Source organism: Syngnathus leptorhynchus, chromosome 10 (genome assembly GCF_054491065.1).
Source record: "Syngnathus leptorhynchus isolate UIUO chromosome 10, UIUO_Slep, whole genome shotgun sequence".
Lineage (NCBI taxonomy): Eukaryota > Metazoa > Chordata > Actinopteri > Syngnathiformes > Syngnathidae > Syngnathus > Syngnathus leptorhynchus.
Genome location: NC_141204.1, coordinates 12,850,001 through 12,866,665, shown reverse-complemented (window position 1 = coordinate 12,866,665; position 16,665 = coordinate 12,850,001). Strand labels below are relative to the sequence as shown.

The 16,665-nt window shown below is 48.2% G+C and overlaps 3 protein-coding genes across 7 annotated transcripts in view; 2 read left to right on the top strand and 1 right to left on the bottom strand.

Moving 5' to 3' along the window:
* The first annotated feature begins 5,450 nt into the window (after positions 1-5,450).
* On the top strand, positions 5,451-9,627 carry yipf3 (Yip1 domain family, member 3). Of its 3 annotated transcripts, XR_015067450.1 has the most exons (10): positions 5,451-5,705; positions 6,418-6,618; positions 6,706-6,812; positions 6,895-6,940; positions 7,000-7,092; positions 7,156-7,287; positions 7,390-7,503; positions 7,583-7,706; positions 8,252-8,437; positions 9,183-9,627. XR_015067450.1 is itself a non-coding variant. In XM_085922542.1 (9 exons), the coding sequence occupies exons 1-9, from the start codon at positions 5,634-5,636 to the stop codon at positions 8,353-8,355; spliced, it is 993 nt and encodes a 330-aa protein (XP_085778668.1). In that variant the 5' UTR covers positions 5,451-5,633; the 3' UTR covers positions 8,356-8,503. The 3 variants fall into 3 exon arrangements, 2 of the variants coding, with proteins under 2 accessions (XP_085778668.1, XP_085778669.1); XM_085922542.1 differs by lacking the exon at positions 9,183-9,627 and having other exon boundaries at positions 8,252-8,503; XM_085922543.1 differs by lacking the exon at positions 9,183-9,627 and having other exon boundaries at positions 6,895-7,009; positions 8,252-8,503.
* Positions 9,628-9,671: 44 nt separating this feature from the next.
* On the top strand, positions 9,672-14,223 carry dnph1 (2'-deoxynucleoside 5'-phosphate N-hydrolase 1). Its single transcript, XM_085922546.1, is given in 5 exon segments — positions 9,672-9,816; positions 13,650-13,711; positions 13,807-13,894; positions 13,896-13,960; positions 13,963-14,223. Coding segments are annotated over 5 exon segments (417 nt in total). The 5' UTR covers positions 9,672-9,673; the 3' UTR covers positions 14,022-14,223.
* The window catches only part of LOC147050528 (tight junction-associated protein 1-like), a 25,752-nt gene continuing 21,641 nt past the window's right edge, over positions 12,555-16,665 (bottom strand). The window contains exons 8-10 of one of the 3 annotated variants that reach the window (XR_015067449.1): positions 15,757-16,377; positions 13,348-15,594; positions 12,555-12,904 (exon numbers count right to left, since the gene is read on the bottom strand). Coding sequence is in view for 1 of the 3 variants with exons in the window: in XM_085922541.1 (XP_085778667.1) it covers positions 15,145-15,594; positions 15,757-16,377 (1,071 nt within the window). In the remaining 2 variants the exon portion in view is untranslated. Of the gene's footprint in view, positions 15,595-15,756; positions 16,378-16,665 lie in introns of all 3 variants that reach the window. The other 2 variants (XR_015067448.1, XM_085922541.1) reach the window with 2 other exon arrangements.

Below are 16,665 nucleotides of genomic sequence, written 5' to 3'. Positions count from 1 at the left end.
AAATATACTGGATAACAGTATTTAGGCACATATACACGTTATTTAAAAACTACTGTATTATAAAAAAAAAGATGACCCAAAGAGAACCATAAACTCCCCATTGTTGCATATCGGCGCATTCCTTCATGCACTAAAGTTAGACGTTAGTTTGGAGAAAACGACCACAAAAAAAGTGGTGTTTCAGTGAGTGGTTCTTTCTTTCCTTGGCAAATTGTTTATCTACATTCTGACTTACATAGTTCACGTCAGGAGACGCAACACGTTCACTGACTGATCCGTTGATGCGCGGGAAGGCAGTTCACTCATTGGCTCGTTCGCAAATGGGAGTCAGGACTCGTTCCCTCACTGATCCGTTCTCGCGATGAACTGGAAATGCAGATCACTCACTCGTTCTCTCACAGATGCGTTCAGTTGATGAACGGGAACTGCAATTCATGACTTGTTCGTGAACAGGAATTTACGTCATTTTATTCTTCGTTTTATTTTACGGCGAGGTGGCACCAGCTTCAATGCGCATTACTGACATCTACTGTGTGGGATAAGTTACGTTATTGCATGTTAGTTGAAGTCATGAACTGAAAAAAATGAATCACCTTTGGAAGTGATTCGTGCACTCTCGTTCACTGAAAAGATTTGTTATTTTGAACGAATTGTTCACTCACGAGCCAACACTAGTCATGTTCGGTGGGGCGGCATCCCAGATGGAAGACGTAAACAAATGATGACTAGTTAGTCTGCACAAAGAAATAACTTCCGTCTGTCCATTTTCTATACCGCTTGTCCCCACGGGGGTGGCGGGCATGCTGGAGCCTATCCCACCCGTCATCGGGCAGTAGGCGGGGGACACCCTGAACCGGTTGCCAGCCAATGGCAGGGCACACAGAACAACCATCCGCACTCGCACTCACATCTAGGGGCAATTTGGAGTGCTCAATCGGCCTACCAAGCATGTTTTTGGGATGCGGGAGGAAACCGGAGTGCCCGGAGAAAACCCACGCGGGCTTGGGGAGAACATGCAAGCTCCACACAGGGAGGGTCGGAGGTGGAATCGAACTGGCACCCTCCTGTGTGCCACCCAGCCGCCCTCCGCTATACTAAATAACCATAAATGAAATACTCTGCAACACACCAAACTTAAGTCATCGAGACAACAAAATACATTTGTGGCAACCATTAGTCACCGTGCCGCTGCGTAACGGCTACTCGTACGGTGTGAGGCAAACTTAAAGGAGCGTGCCGCAGCTGTCAATCAAACGGCGCGCACATGAAGCAAACCGCGATCGGACAAACGGCACAATAGTGGCCAGTAGTAACAATGAAATGTACATACTCACTTTGTGTCAAAGACGCACAAGATCACAGCAACATACTCAGTCGATACCTGCAACCTTTAACTTACCGCTGTGCACAAGCTCTACCAATCGCGATAAGCTGAGGTAACTCATGCGAGACGTAAGGCGCGGTGACGTAACCTCGCTTTAAAGGTATCTGGTGCCATCTAGTGTTGTGAATGGTTGGTTATATTGGCTAGACCCCGAATATAAAACGTCTTATTTCAATCCAAAAAACATCGTCTTATACTCAGGCCAATACGGTAAATAAATAATACATTTATATAAATAAATAATACATTCATAATAAATAGATAATTACGATGAAACAAAATGAGACGACTGGCATAAAAACAAGTATAAACGACATAAAAATAAAACTCACCATTACGTTGGATTAGTGGGAGCACTGAGCTTGTTTCTCAGAAACGAGCCGGTCCCATCTAGGCATAATTAGAGACAATGACACCCGAAGTGGTTAAGGTTTATCTTTTAATGCAAGATGCTTGGTCTCCATGTGCCGAAGCAGTTTTGGAGGCTTCATTGCCTCGTTAGCTAGCCTGCCGCCATGACGCATGTCATGACACACATCAGGTCCGTTCTCCCCCCCACCCTTGACCCCTTCCAGTTTGCGTACCAAGCCAAACGGTCCTCTGAGGATGCTATCTGCTCTGCCCTCCACTCATCCCTCACCCACCGGGAAAAAAAGAGACTCGTATGTGAGATTGCTGTTTGTGGACTTCAGTTCTGCATTCAACACCATTGTACCACAGCGTCTCATCTGCAAACTCGACAAACTGGGTCTCAGGATCTTCCTGTGCAACTGGCTTCTGGACTTCCTCTGTCAGAGGCCTCAGGTGGTTTGTGTTGGCAACACTATCTCCGGCAGCATCACGCTGAGCACGGGGGCCCCCCAAGGCTGCATGCTCAGTCCACTGCTCTTCACCCTGCTGACGCATGACTGCACTGCAACCTACAGCGGCAACTGCATGCTGAGGTTTGCTGACGACACGACTCATCACCAAGGGCGACGAGACTCAATACAGGTTGGAGGTCGACCTTCTGGCCACGTGGTGCAGGGACAACAACCTCCAGCTGAACGTCAGCAAGACCAAGGAGATTGTTGTTGACTTCCGGAAGGGTCACGCCCAACACCTGCCACTGACCATCGACGGTGCTGTAGTGGAGAGAGTGAGAAGCACCAGATTCCTGGGGGTGCACATCAGTGATGACCTCTCCTGGACCACCAACACTGCATCACTGGCGAAGAAAGCTCAGCGCCGCCTGTACTTCCTGCGGAAACTGAGGCGAGCAGGTGCTCCACCAGACATCATGTCCACATTCTACCGTGGCACCTTTGAGAGCGTCCTCTCCAGTTGTATCGCTGTGTGGGATGGTAGCTGCACTGAATGCAACAGGCCCTGCAGCACATAGTGAACACGGCCGGTAGGATTTTTGGTGCTTCACTCCCTTCCCTGAAGGACATTTACACCTCCCGTCTCACCCGCAAGGCGACCACGATTGTCTGTGATGTGACTCACCCTGCTCACGCTTTGTTTGATCTGCTCCCCTCTGGGAAGAGGTACAGGAGCCTGCGCTCCCACACCACCAGACTCACCAACCGCTTCATACTCCAGGCTGTTAGGATCCTCCCCCCTCCGCCCTCGGCTGCATAACGTCCTGACCTTTTGGGCCGCGTTGGCTGCCTTGCACTACTCTCACGCTATATTCTGACTGGCTGCTATGTATATGCACACTTGCTCCGTTTTTGCTCCTCTTATTTGTTTATTTATTTATATTTATTTGTCGCTCTTGTTTATTCATTGTACCGTAATTTTCTGACTATATGTCACGTTTTTTGTCATAGTTTGGGTGGGGGGCGACTTATATGTGATTTTTTTCACAAATTTTCAAAATTCAAAAATCCGCGATGTAGTGAAACTGCGATAAACAAACCGCGATGTAGCAAGGGATTACTGTCATTTGAACTGCAAGTGACGTCCCCCGTGCCGCGCGGCAGTTGTTTACATAAAGGGCAAAGGATTGGATCACGGGATGACGAAGGGCCCCACGTACTACCGGCATCATTAGCGGCTTTGTTTGTAAGTGACACGGAGGATGAAGAGTTTGAAGGATTTAATGATTTGGAGTGACACAGAAGGTTTGAAAAACTATTATGGCTTTTACGCACGCCCGGTCCTTCTCGACGGGAGCTCTTTTTCACCTCCGTGGATGGAAGTCGGGGGCCGGCGCTCGGTCGGGTGGCTGTCCGGGGACGGTGGATGGGGCTCGGACATGGCTTTTACGCGCGCCCGGTCACATTCTGGAAGTGGCTGGAAGTTCAGGAGTTGTTGGCTCATTGAACTCTTGTTTTGTTAAATAAAGAGCCATTTACCAAACCCACGTCTTTCCTGGTACTTTGTTAACGCTACAATATAGTTATATACTAGATCTTTGCAGCGTTGTTGACATAAAGAATGAGGAATTTGATCGATGGATTTAATGATTTGGAGTGACACAGATGGTTTGATAATATTGTTGTAATATGATAGGTACTTGAAATATACTTTATATAACGTTATATGGGTCTGTGGAATAATTAGAAATGCAACTTACAATCGGTCCGACGTCAGCATATGCGGCGCATACGCGGGATTGTTTACATCAAGCACGATCGATGAATTTAATGAATTGGAGTGACGCAGATGGTTTGATAAACATGTTATTTATGTAATACTTACTTGAATAACTCTGAATGTTACGTCAGGCCCGTTCTCAGCTCCTCGTTTGTGTATATGTCACGTTAGCATACTGTATTGTTTAGCCTGTTGTTGCTGGTTCATGTCTGTTTTTGGTGTTGGATTTTGACAAATAAATTTGCCCCAAAAGTGCGACTTATATATGTTTTTTTTCACTTTATTGTGCATTTTATGGCTGGTGCAAAAATTACGGTATGTGCCTTCTTGATTTTACTTTTTGTGTTGTTTTTGTGTTGCATGCCAACTGACTCCGTTCGTTATTACAGTTTTGTTACTCTGAGGATTGCATCAACTCTAATCATGCCTCCCAAAGGAAGCAAGTGGGAGCAGTAAAGCCATCCTAAAACAAAAAGACGCTCCTAAAGCAATGCTACAGTGAGCGCCCGGCGCGATCGGACCAAATTAAGCTCCCTGCGCACTGAGGTCCACTTAAATTTTGGAAACTACACCAGGACTTTAAGAATCTTTTCAGAATTTTAGCGACCGCTCTGTCACAATAATGCATGCCCAGCGTGGTGCAGTTGCGCGGTCGGCGGCGCGCTCCAGTTGCGCGTTCGGCGGTGGGCTGCAGTTGCGCAATCGGACATAATTAAGCTCCCTGCGCATTGAGGTCCACTTAAATTTTGGAAAGTACATCAGGACTTTAAAAATATTTTGTAATATTTATTATTTACAATATTTATTTATTTATTTATTTATTTATTTATTTATTTTAATATTTCCGGTCCCACCAAAAACAAAGGAACTTCCATTTAAAATAATAATATTTACCCAACCAAGAAACTAAAGAAGACGAAATTTAAACTGGATATAGAACTGTGTTTTTTGGGAAGGCGAATTTGAAACTTTAGACCATCTTTTCTTTTGGTGTGAGTTTGTACAAAGGTTTTGGCTTTGTTTCTCTTACTATCTCTGATGTTAAATATGGCTTTTTGCAAAATGGTAAATTATATTTTTTTATTAACAATATTATTTTATTGGCCAAACAATACATACACAAATTTGGCTTCTTTAAAACAAGACCAAACTTTCTGCATTGGAAGAATATCTGAAATCCAATAAGGATTTGTTAAAGCTTATTAACACCAAGAATCCTGTAAAATTGACCTCATTTATTGAAAGGCTGTCTCTGTAAGATATTTGCTCTGGCTGTATATTCTTTGTATAAAAGATTGAGTTGCCCTTAAATGTGTTGTTATTTTATTATTATTTTTCATTTTAGGTTTTTTGTGTGTGCTTTGGTTTGTTTGTTTTGTGTTTTTAGGTATTGATCGCCATCTTGGAAGCCCTCCGGAAGACGCCACGTTTTGGTTCCTCTACCATACGTGACGTCATGGCAACGCCTCCGTTTGGGCGGAGTCAAGCGTTTCTTTCTTTCCGGTGTTTGAAAAAACCCAAACGGATGTGTTGCCGTGTGTGTTTATACGCCAATTTCACAGGTAAAACTGTCCATCCACATCAGGAGTAATTTTATGTAGGTCCAACGCACGAAGGAGCTATTAGTCGTTTGAGCACAGCTAGACAACCACCACCCAACAACATTATGTCTACGGGCCCCGGGCGCACCAGCACGGTGACGGAACCGTGGGGGAGCTTTGACGACCACCTCGTCCAGGTAGGCTTCGTGTCGCCGTCGTCTGCTGCTGGAACGTCTACGCCGTGTGTGTGTGTGTGTGTGTGTGTGTGTGTGTGTGTGTGCGTGTGTGTACATGCGTGTGTGTATATAATAACAACATATGTACAACAAGAACATATTTACACGAGCAAAAATATATGTACACTAATATGTTTTAGTTTTATAGTAAAAAAAATGAAGTAAAAAAAAGACAAAAGAATTATGACCATCTGTGCAGCATTTGAAAAAAAAAAAAAAAAAAGGGCTTCACGTCCCTGGCGGAAGCACGCAAATTTTTTTTATTAATTCCTCCGAAAACGTGCATTTTCGTTTCGGCATTGTTTGTACACACTCGCTGGCAACACTTGCCTTCTTCTTCCTCATACACACACAATCAGCAAGGTGGCTAGATTTGAGGCGAAGGGCGTGACTTATTTGTGAACGATTACAGAGAAACCAGGAATAGAGTCAAATGGAATGGAGCGGTAATTCTATTGACAATGTACTGTACATGTGAGGCAGTCGAACAAAATCCTGGACAATTTTTTAAATTCCCCATAACATATTTTTGGGGCTGAAAAGTAGGACATGTCCGGGGAAAAGAGGACAGCTAGTCGCCCTAGTGTGTGCGTGTGCGCTCGGGCATATGTGCTCGTGGGTGGTTGTGCGGGGCGGGCCAACAAAGTGACACGTAGGCGGCTTTGGGGCGCAGGGTGGCGGTTCAGCAGTCATTGACATGGAAAACATGGACGACACGTCGGGCTCCAGTTTCGAGGACATGGGAGAGCTACATCAAAGGATGAAGGAAGAGGAGGAAGTCGCGGCAGAGGCGGCGGATGCCGACGACCAAGATGGGGAATTCTTGGGTATGAAGGGCTTCAAGGGTCAGCTGGGCAGGCAAGTGGCAGACGAAGTGAGTCAACCGTGCGCATTTTCTCTCTGTGCCTTTTCACCTTTGGCGTGGGTCTCTTACTGGTGGTGTTGGTGTTATGGCTTTGAGGTGTGGCAAGCAGGAAAGCGCCAGGCATCTCGAGCCTTCAATCTGTACGCCAACATTGACATCCTGAGACCCTACTTTGACGTGGAACCCGTTCAGGTGCGCAGCAGGTAAGGAGCCGCCGCTACTTGCTTTCTGCTGACATCCTTTCTTGTCATGTTCAAGTTGATTGTTGTGTGCGCGTACGCACAGGTTGATCGAGTCCATGATTCCTGTTCGCATGATCAACTTCCCTCAGGTATGCTCGCTCCCTGTGTCACTTGGAGCACGCTGCTCACACACAGTGTTTGTGTGTAGAAGATTGCAGGTGAGCTGTATGGGCCGCTCATGCTGGTCTTCACACTGGTTGCCATCTTGTTACACGGGATGAAGACATCCGGGACTGTCATTGTGAGAATGCCCCACCCCACCCCAAATAAAGACAGCACGATGACACCCGCATGTGTTTTACAGAGAGAGGGCACGTTGATGGGAACAGCCATTGGAACGTGTTTTGGTTACTGGCTAGGAGTTTCTTCTCTGATCTACTTCCTGGCGTATCTACTCAATGCTCAGATCACCATGTTGCAAAGCCTCTCCCTACTGGTGAGACACCGCAGGCACCCAGACACACGCATGCCTTTTATTAGGCGTGTCATTTGGCGGGTCTGGACCATTATAAAAAAAACTTCCCTTTTGTGTGCTCAGGGCTACGGCTTGTTCGGCCACTGCGTGGCGCTCCTGGTGAGCTACAACGTGCACTTTCACCAGCTCTTCTACACCCTCTGGCTGGTGCTGGGAGGACTGTCCACTTTGCGCATGGTGATGCCATGTTTGCTCAGCCCCCGGGGGTCTGCCGTGGTCAGCTGCTGTCTGAGCAAAAGTGCCTCTTGTCTATCAGGTAGCGGCTCTGCTGTCCCGCACGGTGGGTTCCATGCCTCGCCTGCTGCTGTGCGTTACAGTTTCTGCGCTGCACATGTTCTTCCTTCTCTACCTTCACTTTGCTTATCACAAGATGGTGGAAGGTAAGCTTGCACAATTCAGCGCGGCAAACTAGGAAATGCCCAAATTGAAGGTGGGCCTCTTCTGGTCAGGGCATAAAAAACCAAATGTTTTGACAATGCACAAATGTCACTGGATGGAAACTTGGCAGCGGCGGTTTTATCACTTCATACAATTCAGAAGGTGTCGTCTGTGTTTTGAGCTGAGGGCATTCACGGATACCTACAAGTGGCTACGGTGACATTGTTTTCACTTCGCAAATGAGCCACATCCAAAATCTTTACATGTACAAATGTTTGTCACCGCGTTTTAACACTTCATGTCCGGGTACGACTGAATGGTCATGGTTTCAAAGCCATTCTGCTTCTGAGTTTGAGGTCGCTCCAGCTAATATCAAGAGATACAGAGGTGTGCAAACATACCAGCCTATATTTTCAATCTGCTCTGACCGGTCTTGTCGACTCTTGTCAGGCTCCTCCGCAGCATTGTCTTTTGTCGTCATGTCGACAACAATCTAAATGTTTATGTGCAGTTTTTGTGTGTCGTTTTCCTGCCTTTGCGCTTTCAGGCATACTGGACTCCCTGGAAGGATCCAATATGGCCGCCATGCAGCGGGTGGCCAGAGACGTGGAAAATGTCAGGCTCAATGCTACCGTCGCCCTTGCCCTGTGAACGCCCCCCCCACACACACACACACAACACGTCTCCCACCCCTTCTGTCTTCTTTTCATGGTTACAGTTGTCTTCATGCCATGTAAATATGCAATTTACTGCTCTTTAGTTACTTTGAACCAAATACATAATTTGTACTCCCTGATAATGTGCATGTTTTATTTGGGGGGCACAAAGGGGTATTTTGTGACAAAACCACAAAGCAATGAAACGTGCAGTTAAAGCTGTTGGCCTGATCCAATGGACGTCTGACTGGAAAGCAGAAGGAGCGCCAGCCGTGGTAGCCTCCCTCACAGTCAGGGCTGTGCCCAGGCTTTTTGGGGCCCTAGGCAAACAAATTTATGGGGGGCCCCCTGATGCGCTAACAAAGTGTGCCCCTGCTGGCACCAGAAGCGCTCTTGGCATAGTTTATTTAGGGGACAACAGAGAGCTGACAAAACTTTATAACAATTAACTTAGATCATCTCTGAATTTACAATTGTCATTGTCATCATTTGGCGGCACTTCTTTATCCTTCTCTTTTGAGAAAAACTTAAATAGTGATCCTGAGGAGAGATTTATCTATTTGTTCGTCACATTAGCCACAGTTCTGGGTTATTTATACTGCCTACCATAATGACTAACATGTTTATGCCAATAGATAGGGTCCCGTCCGTCAATACAGACCGACATTACATTATAACATTAACTTAAAACTCATTGACTGCATTCAGTTAGTTTTACTGTTATACTTAACTTAAACCTCATTATATTTATATCTGCTCCACTTACCACTGCATTGCTTTCTTTTTTCTTCATCCTATTTTTTTCTCTTTTCTGACTTCCAGAGGGATACGTCCGCTTCATGATGTAGCGTAGGCCTACTCGGTGCACCTGTCTCCATTGTCTTCAAACTGACTGAGAAGAATCAATCACAACAGAGATTAGCTTCGCTGGCAGAAACCGGTCAGAAACCGTTCTATTTTCTGATTGGCTGCTGCACAAGACCTTATGGGTGGTTTCCTACTCCGATGTCATTGCCAAGGGCGGGTTGCTACGGTCATTGCGTTTGCGTCTTTGCCACATTGAGACATTGCTGTGGAGCAGACCTGGGCATTGTACGGCCCGCGGGCCACATACGGCCCTTTGGTTGACTTTGACTAATCTTTTGAGTGAACTGATTCTAAATATTCAGTTCACTTAAAAGAACTGGAATGCAGATCATTACCACACGGACTCTGACTCTCAATCTCTAAAAGCGCGTTCTTTTTTTCAACTATTACCTTGGGGGATGCGCCTTCCTTAGAGTTTCCCGCGGGTTCCGAAGCCAGATGAAACGATGAAGATTTATTTCTGTACAAGTATTCGCGGCGGAAGGGACGACGCGCGCCTGTACAAACACATCGTCAAGATACTCAGAAAGTTCGGGAAGATTCTGACTGAGCACGTGAGCGACAGGGCTCTGAGCCATACAGGTCAGAAGTCACATTTCCAGTCTTTACCCAAAGGGCACGTTAAGAAATTCCCTCATGCAATATTGTGAGAGGCCGAATGCGCCCATCTGCCATTTATTCATCTGCCCCTCCCGAGTTTCCAAACGGTCCGAGTAAATCAATCCGGGTTGTGTTCCTACTGCCATCACGATAGTCGATGGACGGAAGGCCCAGAATTCCTTACTTGGGGGAATGAGCAATCAGAACAGTTGACAATTGTTGTGCCAAAGTAGTTACTGAAGAGGGAGCAACAGCAATGTGTACATGTTCTATTAGGGGAGAAAATCTCTGTACAATGTGATGCTCATATTTACAATTCTTTTATTATTTTATGTAAACATAACTGCTCAATCAGAACACGTATACAACACACACAACTGGATGAACACACACAGGGGGGGTGACGCCCCCACACTCAGGTACGAAATGGTCATGTGACAAGTTCCGGACAGTATAAAACAAGCTAACCTGGAGACAGAAGTTGTTGTTTCATCTGCTGCCGTGCCTTGTGTATTGACCGCCATTAAACAACCCAAGATCTTGCCAATAAATAACCAACTCTATACTCCACATCTTTGCTTTCCTGGCTCAACAACGGACATCCCGCATAACACGGAACATTACCTAGGGTGACCAGACGTCCTCTTTTCCCTGGATATGTCCTACTTTTCAGCATCTTTTCAGAGTCTGCATTACTGCCGACGCTGCACCGATCCGCCTGTCGATCTCGCGCTCCATCCTGCCCTCACTTGTGAACAGGACCCCAAAATACTTGAACTCCTACACTTGGGGCAGGATCTCATCCCCGATCCGGAGAGGGCATTCCACCCTTTTTTGACCGAGGACCATGGACTCAGATTTGCTGACCCTCATCCCGACGGCTTCACACTCGGCTGCGAACCGCTCCAGTGAGAGTTGGAGATCACGGCCTGAAGAAGCCAACAGCACCACGTCATCTGCAAAAAGCAGAGACGCGATGCTGAGGTCCCCAAACCGGACCCCCTCAACGCCTGCGCTGCGCCTAGAAATTCTGTCCATAGAAATTATGAACAAAATCGGTGACAAAGACAGCCTCACTGGGAACGAATCCGACTGACTGCCGGAAATGCGGACCAAACTCTGGCATCAGTGATACCGGGACCGAACCGCTCTTATCAGTTGGCTCGGCACCCCGTACTCCCGAAGCACCTTCCACAGAACCTCCCGAGAGACACGGTCGAACGCCTTCTTCAAGTCCACAAAACACATGTGGACTGGTTGGGCGAACTCCCATGCACCCTCGAGGATCCTGCCGAGGGTGTAGAGCTGGTCCACTGTTCCACGGCCAGGACGAAAGCCACACTGCTCCTCCTGAATCCCGATGGACCCTCCTCTCCAGCACCCCTGAATAGACTTTTCCAGGGAGGCTGAGGAGTGTGATTCCCCTGTAATTGGAACACACCCTTCGGTCTCCCTTCTTAAAGAGGGGAACCACCACCCCAGTCTGCCAATCCAGAGGCACCGTCCCTGATGTCCACGCAATGCTGTAGAGGCGTGTCAGCCATGACAGCCCCACAACATCCAGAGCCTTTAAGAACTCCGGGCAGATCTCATCCACCCCCAGGGCCCTGCCACCAAGGAGTTTTTTAATACCTCAGTGACTTCAACCCCAGAGATTGGAGAGTCCGCCTCAGAGTCTCCAGGCCCTGCTTCCACAATGGAAGGCGTGTCGGTCGAATTGAGGTCTTCGAAGTATTCTCCCCAGGCGACTCACGACATCCCGAGTCGAGGTCAGCAGGACGCCATCTCCACTATAAACAGTGTTGACCGAGCACTGCTTCCCCCTTCTGAGACGCCGGATGGTGGACCAGAATATCCTCGAAGCCGTCCGGAAGTCATTCTCCATGGCCTTGCCAAACTCCTCCCACGCCCAGGTTTTTGCCTCAGCAACCGCCGAAGCCGCGTTCCGCTTGGCCATCCGGTACCTGTCAGCTGCCTCCGGAGACCCGCAGGCCAAAACCACCCGATAGGACTCCTTCTTCAGCTTGACGGCATCCCTTCCCGCCGGTGTCCACCAGCGGGTTCGGGGATTCCCGCCACGACAGGCACCAACGACCTTACGGCCACAGCTCCGGTCGTCTGCCTCAACAATGGAGGTGCGGAACATGGTCCACTGAATGTCCCTCGCCTCCCCCGGGACGTCGTAAAAGCTCTGCCGGAGGTGGGAGTTGAAGCTCTTCTAAGTTAGGGCTTATTCTAACGGGTTGACATTCTAATAGAGGTCCCGTTACAATTTTTAGCCCCCCTCCCCACACCACCTGTAAATTTGCTTGGTACAAAAGGAGCCTTCAGAACTGAAATTCATTCTCAATCATTCATTCGTTCATATCAATTAGTTCAAATCATTTTCGTTCTTAATGATTTCATCTCAAAACGTGTGGCTTTTTCTTAAATGAACACTTATTATGCATTGTCATTTTTAACCCAAATTAATAAATACAAAAATATTAGGTTGCTTAGAAAATATTTCAATTATAAAAATTGATTAATGATGATCACAGTGAAGAATAAAGTCCCTTTTGTAACATATTTATTAAGAAGTGTTAGGATACGGATTTTAGCTATTGATCTGACTCCAAATTGCGATCAACACTTAACACAAGTTTTTATGTCCCAATCCACACACTGGCGCACCTAACAATTTTGCGAGTTCGTTCTGTCAAAGAGAAGACCAGTAGATCAATCAGACCAAATTTACCAATTATTTATTCCTAACAAAGCGCACTAATACAGGCCTGGGTCCCGGGTCCCTCACACTAAAACTCGTGCGTTTTTGTGACCACCAAAAGACGACACATTCTTCCGGGTTGCCCAGTTTTAAAGAAACACAATATAAATATTAAAGCATGCAAAATATTGTGTGATGATTGGTCGATGGTCATCTCCTCCCCGTCGAGGTGTCATCACTGTGGTCAGGAGTTGGGGATTTTCCTCTCGAAGCCCGACCACCTGGACGTGGTGTTGTTCTTTGTTCTCGTTCCTCACCGACCTTGAGGTGTTATCGTCCGGTACTCCCCGTCTGGGCCTGTTTTGCTACACTTCGCAGAAAACAAGTTCATGCAGTGTGCCTGTACATTCCTCAACCCCCACCAATCCACACAAGCACTCCAACACTAGATATTATATTGATATGATTATGTTTCACACAACCTTAAAAAATATGTTTGCAAACCACTGAAAGCACATTTCCCTTTAGAAGTTATCATTGTTTTTTTTTTGTTTTTTTGGGCTGTGGAACACATTAAACTAAAGTGTATTCTGATGGGAATATTTGATTCAACATACATTCAACATACAAAGTAGGTCCCGGAACGAATCAAATTTGTATGTAGAGGTTTGTAAGTGGAGCCTACTTGGGCTTCTCACCCAGCTATTTTGCTATCTGGAATACAAAACAATGCCTGGGTCTGAAACTCTTCTCAACTGAGTCCAACACAACAAATCAAGACCGAACAAGTTAACGTAACCACGGAAAACCTACCAGACATTGCTGGTTTCCAATTCCAGTCCAGAAACCTCGGCTCTGCTGCGCTGCTGGTTCCTCCCGTGGTAACTTGTATTCGTACGTCAGTAAAATAGGTCGCGGGCGCACTGTAGCCGATTCCAGCTGACTACGGGCAGTAGGCAGGGGACAACCTGAATTGGTTGCCAGCCAATTTCAGGCAGTTATGTCGGCTGAACAAATATTTGGCACCACGCAACGCCCAGCTTTTGTCATCTCTCGTTTGGCCGCAGCTAGTACCAGCTGTGGTCAAACGTGTGCGCTCTCTCCGTGTTTCCAAGAGAGGGGTGGGACGATGGATTCATTCACGATCGGGACTTGGACTGGCTCCGACAAGCTGACGGTGGGACTCACCGTCCTTCTCGGTCGCTCCGCAATAATCGTAACTGACCTGACGTCAATGTGTTTTGCTTTTTTTGACAACATATGGCGTGACAGCGGTGGTCGGCGAGGTGACGCAGCCGTCGCTGGGGGTGGGCTCCGAACTGGGCTACGCCTACCTGATGAAGAAGGCTTTGTGTCTCCTTTCCTGTCACAGAGTTGTCGGCCATGATCCGAAGAGCGGCAGACGGCGAGCGGATGTTGGTTATGGACTAACCGGTGAAGATGATGTGGACAACGTCCTGGAGCACTTCAAGACAAATCCTCACTGAAACAATTTTCCTGCTCGCACGTGTAAATACTGGGGGCATTCCTGTGTGTCCATCCAATAGATTGTGGAAGCACGTAGCGCTCTGACCTATAGCTTTTGATGTTTTTCCACACGTGCTGTATACACTGTGACTGGTTCCACAATCCATCCAATAAAATGGGCCTCATCATTCTTATCAGCAACTGCACAGTGTAATTGGAGTCAGTTAGGCCTTTATTTGAATTAGTTTGAGAATTTCCATCAATTTACAACTCAACATTAGAGTTCATGGGACCTTGAGGTACTTGATTGGGGTCAAATGTCACAGACTGCAGCAACACCGGTTGACGAGTCGGCAGTGTTCTGAGTGGCTGGCGTTTTGTCCCACTGAAGACTGTGCCGACGTGAGCGTGCTGAGCACACAAACCAAACTGTTCATGTCTTCGTTAGTGCTGCAAAACTCTCGTGACGCATCAATGTGTGAAAATTTACCAACAGTGATGAGCCCTTCTCCCGCCACCTGAGACCCACCAGGCAAGCTCAAAAGACATTTCTCCTCCTTTCCTTCTCAAGTTAAATAGAATGAGCAGAGCCTTTCATCATCCTCATCATGGCTGAAGAGAAAGGGTCAAGAACAAAATCAAGGAGAACATAGACTGCCACGGGGATGAAAGCAAAGCAGAGGACGAGTTGCGCAGTCATTCAAGTTCTAAAAACGTTGCAATTTAGACAGGGACCAAACTCTTGGCAGCCCCAATTAAGACCCTCCTGCATAGCAACTAAGCTCTTCTTTTCAGACAGACATCTCGTCTGAGCCAATGCTTAGTCACATTCAGCGCCCTCACAAAATCAACAAGCAAAACAAAACGTGTTAGCCGACAACTATGTGGAAGAAAACAATCAGCGCTAACTTGCCGTCGGTGGACTGGCGTGCACGCCGCCACCGTGTTTGACTCCTTTGGAACGCGTGTTGGTTGGCATCGCTTTGGCTTCAACAGCTGACACAGGAGAAGGAAGGGAACGTTCCTTCACACGTGTTACTGAGGCACCGAGACGATCGCGTTTCGCTTTACTTCCGCACGCATGCAGACAACAAGTATGGCTGTTTCCTGCTTGTGTGGGTGTGCCCCCCACGGTCTTGTGTGTTACTGTTGTTGTCTGTGTAGGTGGTGCACCCCCATCCTTTTGGGGCTCCGGTGAGGTCGTGGCAGCAGAGCTGCCGCAAAGGCGGGCTCAAAGTCCAAGAGCCGCGGCGAAATAACTGCCAAGTCCCGTGCGAGGCCGTCCGGCTCCTCGCCATCATTATCATGATCCCGTTGGGCAGCCGGCGCCACTCCGTCTCGGTCCGTATCCATCAGGAGTCGCTCACCGCCGCCGTACAGACCCCTGGTGTAGGAACGGGGCTCAGCATCAATGTCTGTGTCGAGGCTGGAGGCGTGGCTTGCGGTCGAGCCTTCCTCGCCGTCCGAGTACGCCACCCTGGAGGAGCCCGCGGCCACCATTGCTGAGGGTGCCATCTTGTCCACAAAAATGCGCTGCCAGTTAGCCAGAAGGTCTTCAGAAGAACTGGCAGAGCTGGCCCCCACACTCGGCGCCTGCGGAGGTGTGCGAGTTCAAGGGGGGGTTCAACACACATGTTTGGGCGTGACAATTTTTCGATTTTAGTCACAATTCTATTCAATTTTCTTGAACATATACCACCCAAGTGGGCAAGTGAAAAAATTTTTGCGGTCTACATATGTTTGGTGTTTACTGACCTGTGGCGGGCTGCTGAAGGGGCTGGACTGGCTGGAGGGCGTGTCGGTAGCAATGGCGCCGTGATGCTGCGGTGTGCTGCGCGAAGGTGCGGGGCTGGGGGGCACCAAAGGCTGCTCGCTGTGCAGGCTGAGTGAGATGGCCTGGCGCGTGGCGTACGTGCAGTTGGGAAGCGGACTGTTCTTGGGAATCTTCACCTTGTCATCTGAGGAGAACTCGATAACCTTTCGCCCGGGATAAAGCGGGTTGGGCGGCGGTGGTGGTGGGTACGGATTCAGCTTGTCGAAAGAGGGCACGGCGCCTGCCTCCTGGCCCGTGTCTGGCACGCTTTGGCACAAACCGTCGAGTGCAGCGTCGTTCTCGACGCCTGGTCCTTCCGCTGTCATATCCACGTGCACAAAGACGTCCTCAGCGGTCAGCCAGCCGCTGCTGCTGGACTGCGCCGAGTTGAGGAGCAGTGGTTCGGGTTTTTCCAGGACGCGAGCGATCACCGAAGTGGGAACCACGTCGGACGGCGTGAGACTCAATGTGTCCGGGTCCTGGCCGCAGGGGCCGAGGCTCGGCTCGGGCAGGCTGCTGCTCTTCATGTGTTTCTTCAACATGTCCTGAAGTTCGCACGGCAGCTGTGCCACAGTAAAGCTGGCTTGGTGAGGCCACGTGCTTGCAATGCACACGCACGCGCGCACACATGCACACACACGCGCACACACAAACACACACACAAACGCGTGTACCTTGACTTACAAGTGCTCCAGTTTGCAGCTTTTAATTTCATATGTTTTCATGTGTTTTCATAGTTCATATGAAGCGCAAGATTTAGTAAAGTGGGACAAAACTGGATTGGCTGCCCGATGACGGCTGGGATAGGCTCCAGCACGCCCGCGACCCCCGTGGGGACAAAGCGGTTCAGA